Source organism: Camelina sativa, chromosome 9 (assembly GCF_000633955.1).
Source record: "Camelina sativa cultivar DH55 chromosome 9, Cs, whole genome shotgun sequence".
NCBI lineage: Eukaryota > Viridiplantae > Streptophyta > Magnoliopsida > Brassicales > Brassicaceae > Camelina > Camelina sativa.
The window spans coordinates 33,860,942-33,872,627 of NC_025693.1; the positions used below are offsets into that span (position 1 = coordinate 33,860,942).

At 36.2% G+C, this 11,686-nt stretch overlaps 4 protein-coding genes and 1 pseudogene across 5 annotated transcripts in view; 4 read left to right on the forward strand and 1 right to left on the reverse strand.

The window, feature by feature from the left end:
- LOC104715941 overlaps positions 1-222 on the forward strand; it is a 1,108-nt pseudogene extending 886 nt beyond the window's left edge.
- On the forward strand, positions 2,940-5,447 carry LOC104713941 (ADP-ribosylation factor 1). Its single transcript, XM_010431169.2, has 8 exons — positions 2,940-3,189; positions 3,302-3,340; positions 3,443-3,505; positions 4,124-4,142; positions 4,270-4,381; positions 4,749-4,796; positions 4,958-5,088; positions 5,203-5,447. The coding sequence occupies exons 1-8, from the start codon at positions 3,087-3,089 to the stop codon at positions 5,234-5,236; spliced, it is 549 nt and encodes a 182-aa protein (XP_010429471.1). The 5' UTR covers positions 2,940-3,086; the 3' UTR covers positions 5,237-5,447.
- Positions 6,420-7,692, forward strand: LOC104713943 (zinc finger protein CONSTANS-LIKE 3-like). The gene is made up of 2 exons (XM_010431170.2): positions 6,420-7,105; positions 7,203-7,692. The coding sequence occupies exons 1-2, from the start codon at positions 6,506-6,508 to the stop codon at positions 7,503-7,505; spliced, it is 903 nt and encodes a 300-aa protein (XP_010429472.1). The 5' UTR covers positions 6,420-6,505; the 3' UTR covers positions 7,506-7,692.
- On the forward strand, positions 7,905-9,176 carry LOC104713944 (zinc finger protein CONSTANS-LIKE 3-like). Its single transcript, XM_010431171.2, has 2 exons — positions 7,905-8,589; positions 8,687-9,176. The coding sequence occupies exons 1-2, from the start codon at positions 7,990-7,992 to the stop codon at positions 8,987-8,989; spliced, it is 903 nt and encodes a 300-aa protein (XP_010429473.1). The 5' UTR covers positions 7,905-7,989; the 3' UTR covers positions 8,990-9,176.
- Positions 10,179-11,686, reverse strand: part of LOC104713945 (peroxidase 18-like) — a 3,567-nt gene continuing 2,059 nt past the window's right edge. The window contains exons 1-4 of one of the 2 annotated variants that reach the window (XM_010431172.1): positions 11,393-11,667; positions 11,130-11,309; positions 10,850-11,015; positions 10,179-10,767 (exon numbers count right to left, since the gene is read on the reverse strand). In XM_010431172.1, coding sequence (XP_010429474.1) covers positions 10,352-10,767; positions 10,850-11,015; positions 11,130-11,309; positions 11,393-11,629 — 999 coding nt within the window. In that variant the 5' untranslated portion in view covers positions 11,630-11,667 and the 3' untranslated portion in view covers positions 10,179-10,351. Of the gene's footprint in view, positions 10,768-10,849; positions 11,016-11,129; positions 11,310-11,392; positions 11,668-11,686 lie in introns of those variants that run through there. The other variant, XM_010431174.2, reaches the window with a different exon arrangement.

The following is an 11,686-nucleotide window of genomic DNA, read 5'->3' on the forward strand; positions in this document are numbered from 1 at the left end:
TTTTTTTTTTTTTTTTTTGGGGGGATTTTACATCTTTGCTATTAGGTCTTTCTTTTGTTGTTTGGGGATTTTCTTGGGAAATTTTCCGAGGAATGTAAATTTTACTGAGAGAAAATTTTGAGTTATGATGATTAATGAATGTTTTTGTTCGTAATTTCTTATTCCAAGACTAGTGATCGATCGTCAATTCAAAAGCTTCCTAATGTTTCAATGAAAACGTGATTAATCCTATATATATACACATAAACACTGTAATTTTTATTTACTTATATTCATGTATAAATTAAAATACATTCACCTTTGTTTACGTATATATTCTCGACATTTTCTTTCTTTTTTTTCTTCCAAAGATATTCGTTTATTTACTTTTTGTTTTTCATTATGAGTTTATTATAATGGTGTCTCCTCCTCTATGTATGTGTTACTTGCATTTGTGTATTTTTCTTGCCAAAGAATAGTTGTTTGTACTGATGATGGTGTCATAACTTATAATATTTGAGAATGTGTGCGTATGAGTAGTCTTGTAGACACAAGAAAGAAGCATCAAATTCTTTTCTAGTTAAACAAAAAATGAAAAGCACATTTTATGGTATCAATCAGAAAATAATTCGATTACTTGCCCCATTAACCTACTTTGCATTTAATTTGACAATGTCCCATCAACAAGACCAAATTTTCTTCTGTTCTCACGCTATTAATGCAGAGAGATTTTGAAGTGAAGTGCACTCCACAAAAACGTCAAAAACTTAATTTTATGCATTATTTTCAATCAAAATTGTTATTTTGATATAATAACGGCTTTTTGCCAACTTAAAACTCGTCGATTAGATAGTGATTTAAAATAAAAATCAGAATAATCAACTTTTAGATATTTCAATTTTATACATAAGTAGTAATACAATAAACCTTCGGGCTATAGACCACTGATTTTAATATTTGTCCATTAGTAGCAGCTAATTAATTTGAATACGTTAGTAGCAGCTAATTAATGGGACACGTGTCATAAACAGAGGTTAATATGAAAGCAAAGACAATGATTCTGTTTTGACTTATTTGTCACTTGCTGAGCTGTCTCTAGAGGCGCCGAGTAGCCGCGTCTCCCGCAAGAAAGTTCCAAAGCAATACTATAAACCGTCTCAAACTTTGTGCAGCATAAATAAACATACAAAATAATTAAAGGAGAACGAACAATTTACTTTCCCTTTTTCCATATATAATATGATCATAGTTGATAGAGTATGAGGTTTTAGCTGTAGAAGTTACATAGGGGATGACAATGATGCTCGATTATAAAAATTCTTACCTGACATCAGTGTTCAAGAAAGCGTTAGACGGTATCTGGGCGGTGACCCAGCGCCTAGCGCCTAAAACGTCTAATTGGGGATTAGACGGTTTTTAGGCGGTTTAGACGTTTACAACATAAAACATTATATATATAAAATTATGTACAAATATATGTTAGAAAAATAAAAAAAAATTATAAATTATAAACAAAATTAACAAAAATACATTTATTTAAGTTATATTAACAACATATAAACATTTATAATTATGTACACAAATATAAAACTTAATAATTTAAATCAATATAGTTAAAAATCAAAAATAAATATTAAAATTAAATTAATGTAATTTTAAGCGGTTTAGGCGGTCATCTAGGCGTCTACTGAGCGCCTAGCGCCTAGACGGCGCCTAAGCGGCCGCCTAGACCGCTTTCTTGAACACTGCTTGACATAGGTAAACTACAGACTGAAAAGCTTATATTTAATTTTAAAATATATTAATTGAACACTAGTGATCGAAATATATTAATTTTCATAATTAGTAGGATGTAATTTATTTTTTATTTATGATTGAAATTTTATAATTATTAAGTTATAAATAATTAAGTCATATTATATTATATTAATTAATTAAAACTATTTCGTATGTATCAAAAATTCAAAACTATGATAAATAAATTAATTAATATATAAGAATATAAAAGTATCAAAAAAATAAGTATAAGAATAAGTGTTGTCAAAAAAAAAAAAATTAAACGTATTTTCTTCAGTGTTGTCATTTGAGATAGGAAAAGAAAAAAAAGATCATTCCAACACTAAAATATGGTGTTGTGATTGGAGTTACGTTTAATGTGGAAGAGGTTGAATATGATATTTTGATTGTTGTATGTTTCTAACATATAATTCTTATTAACCTCAATGTTATACTACTAGGCTTTAGTTGTTTTCATTTCCCTATTAATTTGTCTTTTAAAGGAGTTTTTTTCTTCTTTTCTTGTTGATTCCCTAGTCGAGAAGACCACTTTTGCACCTCACACATGGAGGATCCAAACCTAGTGAAGCTAGGAGTGAATATTTTATTACATAAACGGCTACTCATTTAAAATTAGTTAAAACCCGTTACTAAACGGGCTTAAAAGGAAGAAGATTGATCAGCATTATTTGTTTTTACGAAAATATCTATATACAACATAAACTTTCGTATATACAAGTTGGTATTGTGTTTGGCAGTATACAAATTAAAACGCCATGATTACATCGTTAAGACAAAAGCAATCGTACGTTATCTATTCTATTCGCCTACTATCATCTGTTAGTATAGGACTTAGGACCAATAAACGCAATCAACCTCTACGAAAATCCATGGAAAACCAACATCGCTTTTAAAACTCAAAACACTTTCTTTAGCGGATATCATGAAGCTTTTGGACATCTACTCAACTCAACCGAAGGGGCATTCTAAGAAAACCTATTATATGCCAAGCGCATACGAACGACCAACCACATTTTTCTTACTAGCAATCATCAATCATGACCGAGCCTAGAGATATAATGGGCTGGACTGATAACACTAAAGCCCAACACAAAGCCTCTCTCTGAATCAGAAACAACGAAAGAGAAAGCCCACATTTCTCGTCCTTCTCGGGATTGTTTTTTTTTAACAGTCATCGCATAAACTCTCACAAAGAAGAAGAAAGATCTGAGAGGTCGAATGATCCAAGAGAAGAAATACAATCTCTCTTAGATCGTTTGATCTGATCCGAAACGAAGAAGAAGAAAGAAGAAAGAAGAAAGAAGAAGAAGATGGGAATCCTATTCACGCGGATGTTCTCGTCCGTGTTTGGCAACAAAGAAGCTCGTATCCTCGTCCTCGGTCTCGACAATGCTGGAAAAACCACAATCCTCTGTATAAATCTCTTCCTTAATCTTTCTCATTTCGTATCTCTATTGACACATTCAGTGACTAGGGTTTTTGATTCGATCGTTGATTTTTTTTTTTTATTCTATGTGATTTCCAGATCGGCTTCAGATGGGGGAAGTTGTCTCTACGATTCCGAGTATGTTATCTATCTCTCTCTCTCTCGATTTTGTTTAAATTATGGATCTAGTTGATGTGTTTTCAGAATTGTGATATTGTGGTTTTGATCTGATCTTTGCAGCTATTGGATTTAACGTTGAGACTGTTCAGTACAACAATATCAAGTTTCAGGTCTGGGATTTAGGTACGTTTCTTTGAATATGTTTGAATCCCTAAATTGCCTTGATGCGTTAAACTTCGAATTTGAGGTAGTAGGAAGGATTTTATTATACTATATGGTAGGGAAGTTCGGAATCAAAACTTTATAAGCATAGATCAAACCAACTACGTATTCTTTCTAATTGGACTAGCTCCATGTTAGCAGATCTTCAGTGACACAGTTGAATGATTTGAATGTTCGTCTTTGAGTGAATTACCGGAACCCATGATCCGGAATTTTACTTTATTTTGAGTCCTTGGATTATATATCCTTGATAATGATTAGTACTTTGGTAGATTGGACTAGTATTATTCATGTTATTACCCCGTTTATGAGTGAGCTTGAAGACGCACACGAAATTCTTTATATTTGAATATGGGTAACAAAGAGTTCTGTATTATTTTAAAAGGTGATGGCTTGAGCCTTGATGATTAGTAACACATTTCTTGCTATGTAGTTTGTTGATTGTTTTGCATAAAATGTATGTTTGTCTTGCTGTTTAATTACTTACGTATGGTATGGTTGCTATTTACGAATTACATTTTTAATAACTAAATTGTTTTGGCGAAACACAATACATTAACTACTACTTTTCTGTGACAGGTGGACAAACAAGCATCAGGTAGCTAAATGAACTCTTTTCTCATTTTCATTGCATATACTGTGTGAAGGCATGATGAGCAGAAATGGCTACATCAAGATTATACTAGTTTGTGTTTTTTTCCAAAATTTAATGGTTATTTTGACAGGCCGTACTGGCGATGCTATTTCCCGAATACACAAGCAGTGATCTATGTTGTTGACTCGAGTGATACAGATAGAATCGGGGTGGCGAAAGAGGAGTTTCATGCAATTTTGGAGGTAAACTACTGCTGAGGCTTCCTTTTCATACACTGCTGTATTGTTTTCATGTTAGTCTTCTTGCACCCAAAATTAATCTTGGAGAACCTTTTTCTGCCAACGTACAATATATAGAAATACAATCTTTGCTCAATTGCGTGTATCAAGTATTCTTAAATTATCAAATGAGCTTCGAGTAGGTGACTCAAAAATTGAAGTATCTAGGTCAGTGCTGGATGGAAAGGAATAAGTGATCTGATCATGTCGCTCTGTAGATCTTAGAATCTATCCTTAAACTGTTTCATTATGCAACAAAAGCTCACAATGAAGTGTACCTCTGCCACTGTCAGCATTTGAATCTGACTCTCTTGTCAATTGTCTTTTATAGGAAGAGGAATTGAAAGGTGCGGTGGTTCTGATATTTGCAAACAAGCAGGTTAGTAGTATCTAAATTTTAGCTCTTCTGATAAATTTTGACTGTTGGCAATTCGTTTCTGTTGCTAAAGAAGCTTTAGTTTGTTTGCATGCGTTATAAACACTTCTGCTGAAAACATCTATAATAATCTGGTCTGATTTTTCTTAAATCTGACTAAACAGGATCTTCCTGGTGCACTTGATGATGCGGCTGTTACAGAAGCTTTGGAGTTACATAAGATAAAGAGTCGTCAATGGGCAATCTTCAAAACTTGTGCTGTGAAAGGCGAGGGACTTTTCGAGGGATTGGACTGGTAAGCACATTCTGAAACTGAGCCGAACCATTTATTTGTCCTATTACTGAAAGTGAACCCATTTCGTTGTGCGTTTGTTCTCAAATATTCTACTTTCTCCATCTTGGTCTTCAGGTTGAGTAATACGTTGAAGTCGGGCAGTGGCTAAAATCATCTTCATACACCAATTGGTCATCCCTCAAAGAGTGTATCTTCGATCATTTATACTTATTGGTTTGTTTAGTATGGTTTATCTTAGTTCATCATCCTATGAGTTAATATCAATGACATGTTCACTTAATATTGTCTCTTTTTTGTTGTTGTTGTTTTGTTTCCTTCTGACAAAAAAAAACTCAACGAGGATTTTTGATTGAGACCCACAAGGGATACAACACCTTTTAACATGAAATTGAACTGATTTTAGACGAAAGAAGGCGTCAAAGTGATGTTTTGTCGACTTGGACTAATAAGCTCAAATGTTGAACTGTTAAAGAGTCTGAAAAATGTTACATTTGTCTGCTCCTACGGCTTTTATTTTTGCATATTTGCTTGCGTTTGTATGAAATTCCTAACTTGGTTATGTTTGTATAAAATTCTGAGTGAAAAATCTCAAGTTTGCATGTGTTTAAATAAGATGTTAGAAAGTACCAAAAAAATCTCAAGTTTGCATGTGTTGAAATAAATTGCCAATTTGAGTGAATTTTGCAATTTCTATTATAGTGAACTATTGTTGAGTTTGCCAAATAATCACATCGTTAAGTCGTCTGACTAAATTATTGGGTTGGGTTGTTAGATATACAGTATCAGTTTGGTTACAAATATTTGGCTCTGTTGTCTTATAAAAAGAAAACTTGGTATATAATCTACCTTGCTCATAAGTCATAAATTACTTTAAAAGTCAATAAAATGACCAAAAATGACAAAATGGTCGGTTTGGTTTATTTATTTTTGGTTCTAGACTTTAAGTTATCTATATCTGTTCTTGATGGTCTCGTCCAGTGAAAAGCTTTTTTTTTATCCGCCCCAGTGAAAAGCATCTAGTGATACTAGTAATGTACTACTTGCATATTGTACACAGTGTTACTTGTTTATCCGAATTTACTTCCTTGCCGACAAAAAAAAAAGTAAAAAAAAAATTCCGAACTTTCCATATGTTCCTTTTGTGAAAGTTCCGAAAGAAAAAAAAAGCACAACCTTCACATCATATGACTAGGCCCACTTCTCCTCAATGTCTCACTATTCGGCTAAGGTTCGCTAACGTGTCATCTATCTATTCGTTACTCTCAGATCTCCATGTCCCAGCGCGTTCCATACAATCGCCACTTCCACAGCACCAAGAGTCAGTCAATTAGAGAAAAAAAGCTGACTCACTTCAATTATTAAAATAATCAAAAACAGTAGAGAGAAGAAAGAGAGAGAGAGAATAAAAAAAATCAAAATGGCGTCGTCGAGACTGTGCGACTCGTGCAAATTGACGGCGGCGACTTTATTCTGCCGAGCTGACGCAGCGTTTCTCTGCGGCGCATGCGACGGTAAGATCCACACAGCTAACAAACTCGCTTCCCGTCACGAACGAGTCTGGCTATGCGAAGTCTGCGAACAAGCACCTGCACACGTCACCTGCAAAGCCGACGCCGCCGCGCTCTGCATCGCTTGCGACCGTGACATCCACTCGGCTAATCCGCTCTCTCGCCGCCACGAGCGAGTCCCGATCGTTCCGTTCTACGACGCCGTTTCGGGATCTGCCAAATCCGCCTCCTCTTCCGTTAATTTCGTAGACGACGACGGTGGTGACGCTGACGTCAGCGTCGAAGCTGCGTCGTGGCTTTTGCCTAAAGAAGGAGGAGGAGTCGAGATCTCTAATTTGTTCTCCGATCTTGAGTATCCGAAGATGGAGGTCACGTCGGAGAATAGCTCCGGTAACGATGGAGTCGTTCCTGTTCAGAACAAGACGATGTTTCTCAGTGAAGATTACTTCAATTTCGATCTCGCTCCTTCCAAAATTTCTCAACAAGGATTCAATTTCATCAACCAAACTGTACGATTTACGAATCATCTCATCATGTTTAAGATCTAGATCTGGAATTTTTTTTTTTTGGGATCTGATTTGAGTTGTTGTTGTGAAAAATGTTTAGGATTCGTCGAGATCTTTAGATGTAGCGTTGGTGCCTGAAAATGGAGGAGTTACGACGACGGTGACGATGACACCAGTTGTGCAGTTATCACCGGCGGAGAGGGAAGCTAGGGTTTTGAGGTATAGAGAGAAGAGGAAGAATCGGAAGTTTGAGAAGACGATTAGGTACGCGTCGCGTAAAGCTTACGCTGAGATGAGGCCGAGGATCAAAGGACGTTTCGCTAAGCGTACAGATTCGAAAGGTGATGATGGTGGTGGGGACGTCGGAGTTTATGGCGGTTTCGGCGTTGTTCCGAGTTTCTGAACTTTCCGGTTAAAGAAACTTGGTAGTAACGTAACGGTTAATAGAAGATTAAAATTACTATAATGTTTTCCTATTTAATCAGGGACTAAGTTATTAGAATATTGTTGTTTTTAAACAATTAATTTTTACAATATTTTATAGTAGTAGTTTACTTGAAGTTGAAACTAATGAATTTTGATTTACTATCTCAGTAAACGATTTTAATTATAAAAAAAAAAACTGGTACTATATAATTAATTTTTGTCGAGATATAATTAGTTTTAATATCAAGGGTTTGAATTGNTATTCGGCTAAGGTTCGCTAACGTGTCATCTATCTATTCGTTACTCTCAGATCTCCATGTCCCAGCGCGTTCCATACAATCGCCACTTCCACAGCACCAAGAGTCAGTCAATTAGAGAAAAAAAGCTGACTCACTTCAATTATTAAAATAATCAAAAACAGTAGAGAGAAGAAAGAGAGAGAGAGAATAAAAAAAATCAAAATGGCGTCGTCGAGACTGTGCGACTCGTGCAAATTGACGGCGGCGACTTTATTCTGCCGAGCTGACGCAGCGTTTCTCTGCGGCGCATGCGACGGTAAGATCCACACAGCTAACAAACTCGCTTCCCGTCACGAACGAGTCTGGCTATGCGAAGTCTGCGAACAAGCACCTGCACACGTCACCTGCAAAGCCGACGCCGCCGCGCTCTGCATCGCTTGCGACCGTGACATCCACTCGGCTAATCCGCTCTCTCGCCGCCACGAGCGAGTCCCGATCGTTCCGTTCTACGACGCCGTTTCGGGATCTGCCAAATCCGCCTCCTCTTCCGTTAATTTCGTAGACGACGACGGTGGTGACGCTGACGTCAGCGTCGAAGCTGCGTCGTGGCTTTTGCCTAAAGAAGGAGGAGGAGTCGAGATCTCTAATTTGTTCTCCGATCTTGAGTATCCGAAGATGGAGGTCACGTCGGAGAATAGCTCCGGTAACGATGGAGTCGTTCCTGTTCAGAACAAGACGATGTTTCTCAGTGAAGATTACTTCAATTTCGATCTCGCTCCTTCCAAAATTTCTCAACAAGGATTCAATTTCATCAACCAAACTGTACGATTTACGAATCATCTCATCATGTTTAAGATCTAGATCTGGAATTTTTTTTTTTTGGGATCTGATTTGAGTTGTTGTTGTGAAAAATGTTTAGGATTCGTCGAGATCTTTAGATGTAGCGTTGGTGCCTGAAAATGGAGGAGTTACGACGACGGTGACGATGACACCAGTTGTGCAGTTATCACCGGCGGAGAGGGAAGCTAGGGTTTTGAGGTATAGAGAGAAGAGGAAGAATCGGAAGTTTGAGAAGACGATTAGGTACGCGTCGCGTAAAGCTTACGCTGAGATGAGGCCGAGGATCAAAGGACGTTTCGCTAAGCGTACAGATTCGAAAGGTGATGATGGTGGTGGGGACGTCGGAGTTTATGGCGGTTTCGGCGTTGTTCCGAGTTTCTGAACTTTCCGGTTAAAGAAACTTGGTAGTAACGTAACGGTTAATAGAAGATTAAAATTACTATAATGTTTTCCTATTTAATCAGGGACTAAGTTATTAGAATATTGTTGTTTTTAAACAATTAATTTTTACAATATTTTATAGTAGTAGTTTACTTGAAGTTGAAACTAATGAATTTTGATTTACTATCTCAGTAAACGATTTTAATTATAAAAAAAAAAACTGGTACTATATAATTAATTTTTGTCGAGATATAATTAGTTTTAATATCAAGGGTTTGAATTGAACATAAAGATTAAAGATTATCAGAAATTCAGAAGCAAATTGTTGTCTGTTCCTGTCGAGCTCTGTCTACCAGAAGTTGCCAGTTTGTTCTAAATCTCGTTATATTCTTAACATGTTTTACTTTTGTAAATTTGCATATTCGTTAACTTGAATTACAATCTAAAATTGTGTTTTATGTGTAATTTAAACAAAAAAAAAATGTCATAATCAAACGTCTACACTAAACTTGGATGAGTTGATTTGTTTTTAAAGAAATCTTGTGGGGGGTATAAAAGTTGAGTTTTGATCGTTAAAATTTGGGTTGTAGGAAGATAGATATTAAGAAAATTAGATATTTTCTAATACAACACACCATAATCAATTAGTTTAATATTGTAAGCCTTTATCTTAGTTAATCAAATCTAAATATCCTTAATTAATTTTTCATAAAAAAATTACCAAAATTTTATTGTTCGTGACTATAATATTTTGAGATGAATATTACTAGTTCTTTTGATTCACGTTAACAATAATGTAATAAGATCTGTTAAGCATTACTTACGTAGTCCATTACCATTTCTATCACCCGAAATAAGGCAGTCGAAGTCGGCACAAGAAGTAGGCGGAGTAGAGGCAGCAGTTGCGGGTTCATGTGCGGCTAAATCAATATCCCCGTCTGCGGAGGTGTAACGTAGTAAATCTTACCTAATGAGTTTAATCTCGTTCATATTACAAGACGTTCATTAGTNTTTTTTTTTTTTTTTTTTTTTGGGCGAAACATTCATTAGTCTATCATTAAACAACTTCTTGTACTCTTTTTCCAAACTAGTGTGTTCAGCACATGAAAACAATATAAACCTACACTACTAGTTTTGTCAACACATGAAAATCCTTAATAAGTAAATTTTACTTTCTGCCACTCTTTCAGTAAAAAACTGTGGAGTAATAATTAATTTTGATTTTTGGTAAATTCTTATTTGTCTACATTGAGCTGAAAATAAATAAATAAAGAAATCGTACAGTATTTAACTATTAAATATAACTAATACAACTATCTTCCAGTTTTGCTCCCCTCTGTTTAGAACTTGGTCTCATCTTCTTTTAATTAACAGCAGAACAAGAACGTCTGATCTCACCTTCTTCACCAACTCGCACACCTATCACACTCATCTTCATAAACGACTCAGTCCATCTCTCGAAGAAACTCTCCTGATCATTTGCAAGAATCTCAACAATCTTCCTCGTTCGATCATCTTCCATGAGAACTGAATCCGTCTGAAACAAACCCTTGTGAGCTAGCAGATTCTTGTAGTACTGATTATCGAACGTCGAAGATGTCTCTGGATCGTTTTCAACGACCGTGGTCGTCGGATCTAATGACGATGAACACTTGTTCATAAGTGTTTGCGCATAGGAGTTATCAAGAGACGAGTCTATTAGCTCTAAATTGCCTTTGGGATCAAGCTTAAACCTACTGTTGAATGTGTTGCAATGCGCAGCTCCGATAGTGTGCGCTCCTGAGACACATAGTAAAAAAATTTTAGGCTTGTATTAGAAGGACAAAACTCTCTTTTTCGAATATCAAGAAACAGAACATACCGGAGAGGACGACAAGATCTTGAATAGATAAGCCTTTAGAGGAAAATATATTGATCATCTTATCAACTGTGAAATCGGTATCGATGATGTTTGGTCTGACATTTGCTGCAATTGAGACCGTCCCGTCTCTTCTCCCTGTGGGTAGCGGAACTACCGGTCCTCCAAGCTGTCCCAAAAATAGTATTCACAACAACAAGAAACAGAGTTTTTAAAAACCAAAAAAAGAAAGAAACAGATTTATATATAGTTCTTATGTATGTGAATTTGATGAACTTCTTACAGCTTCTACTGCATCTCTAGCGGCAAGAACAAGGATATCAGCGCAAGACACTGTGCCTGGACAAAAGATTTCAAGAACATTTTTGATGCTTTCTATAACAGCGAATCCTCCTAGAGACGCGTTTCCAGGGTCGCTTCGCTCTGTATCGTTCCCTCGAATCAAGACTGAGCCATCACAACCCTAAGACAGCAATGACGACCAAAAAATTAGTGGAAACGCCTTGTTACGCAAGTAAGAGGTGGTCTTGAAGCAATGTAATATACCTGAACGAAGCAGTCATGGAAGATGAGGCGGAGAAGCTTCCCAAGGACTGATGGATCAGAGGAAGAAGCAGATCTAACTGTGTTCCTCACGATTAACTCAGCTCCAGGGCAAGAACCGGCGTAGAAGTTAAAAGAGAGGTCAGCTACTGAGGAAGAAATAAGCAAAAGTAGTGGAAGACATAGGAGAAGAGAGAACAAGGTAGATTTTGGTCTGCATGAAGAAATTTGCAACGCCATTTTTTTGATGTGTCTATCTCATGAGAGGGAAAGTGAAGTTGTTTAATCTGCCCAAAG

What these genes read in the sequence shown, in the direction of transcription:
- LOC104713941 (XM_010431169.2), top strand. Translation starts at nt 3,087, where the DNA reads ATGGGAATCCTATTCACGCGGATGTTCTCGTCCGTGTTTGGCAACAAA. An exon ending in AGTTGTCTCTACGATTCCGA is followed by an intron (nt 3,341 to 3,442) that starts GTATGTTATCTA and finishes TGATCTTTGCAG; the next exon opens with CTATTGGATTTAACGTTGAG. An exon ending in TGATATTTGCAAACAAGCAG is followed by an intron (nt 4,797 to 4,957) that starts GTTAGTAGTATC and finishes CTGACTAAACAG; the next exon opens with GATCTTCCTGGTGCACTTGA.
- LOC104713943 (XM_010431170.2), top strand. Translation starts at nt 6,506, where the DNA reads ATGGCGTCGTCGAGACTGTGCGACTCGTGCAAATTGACGGCGGCGACT. An exon ending in TCAATTTCATCAACCAAACT is followed by an intron (nt 7,106 to 7,202) that starts GTACGATTTACG and finishes AAAAATGTTTAG; the next exon opens with GATTCGTCGAGATCTTTAGA.
- LOC104713944 (XM_010431171.2), top strand. Translation starts at nt 7,990, where the DNA reads ATGGCGTCGTCGAGACTGTGCGACTCGTGCAAATTGACGGCGGCGACT. An exon ending in TCAATTTCATCAACCAAACT is followed by an intron (nt 8,590 to 8,686) that starts GTACGATTTACG and finishes AAAAATGTTTAG; the next exon opens with GATTCGTCGAGATCTTTAGA.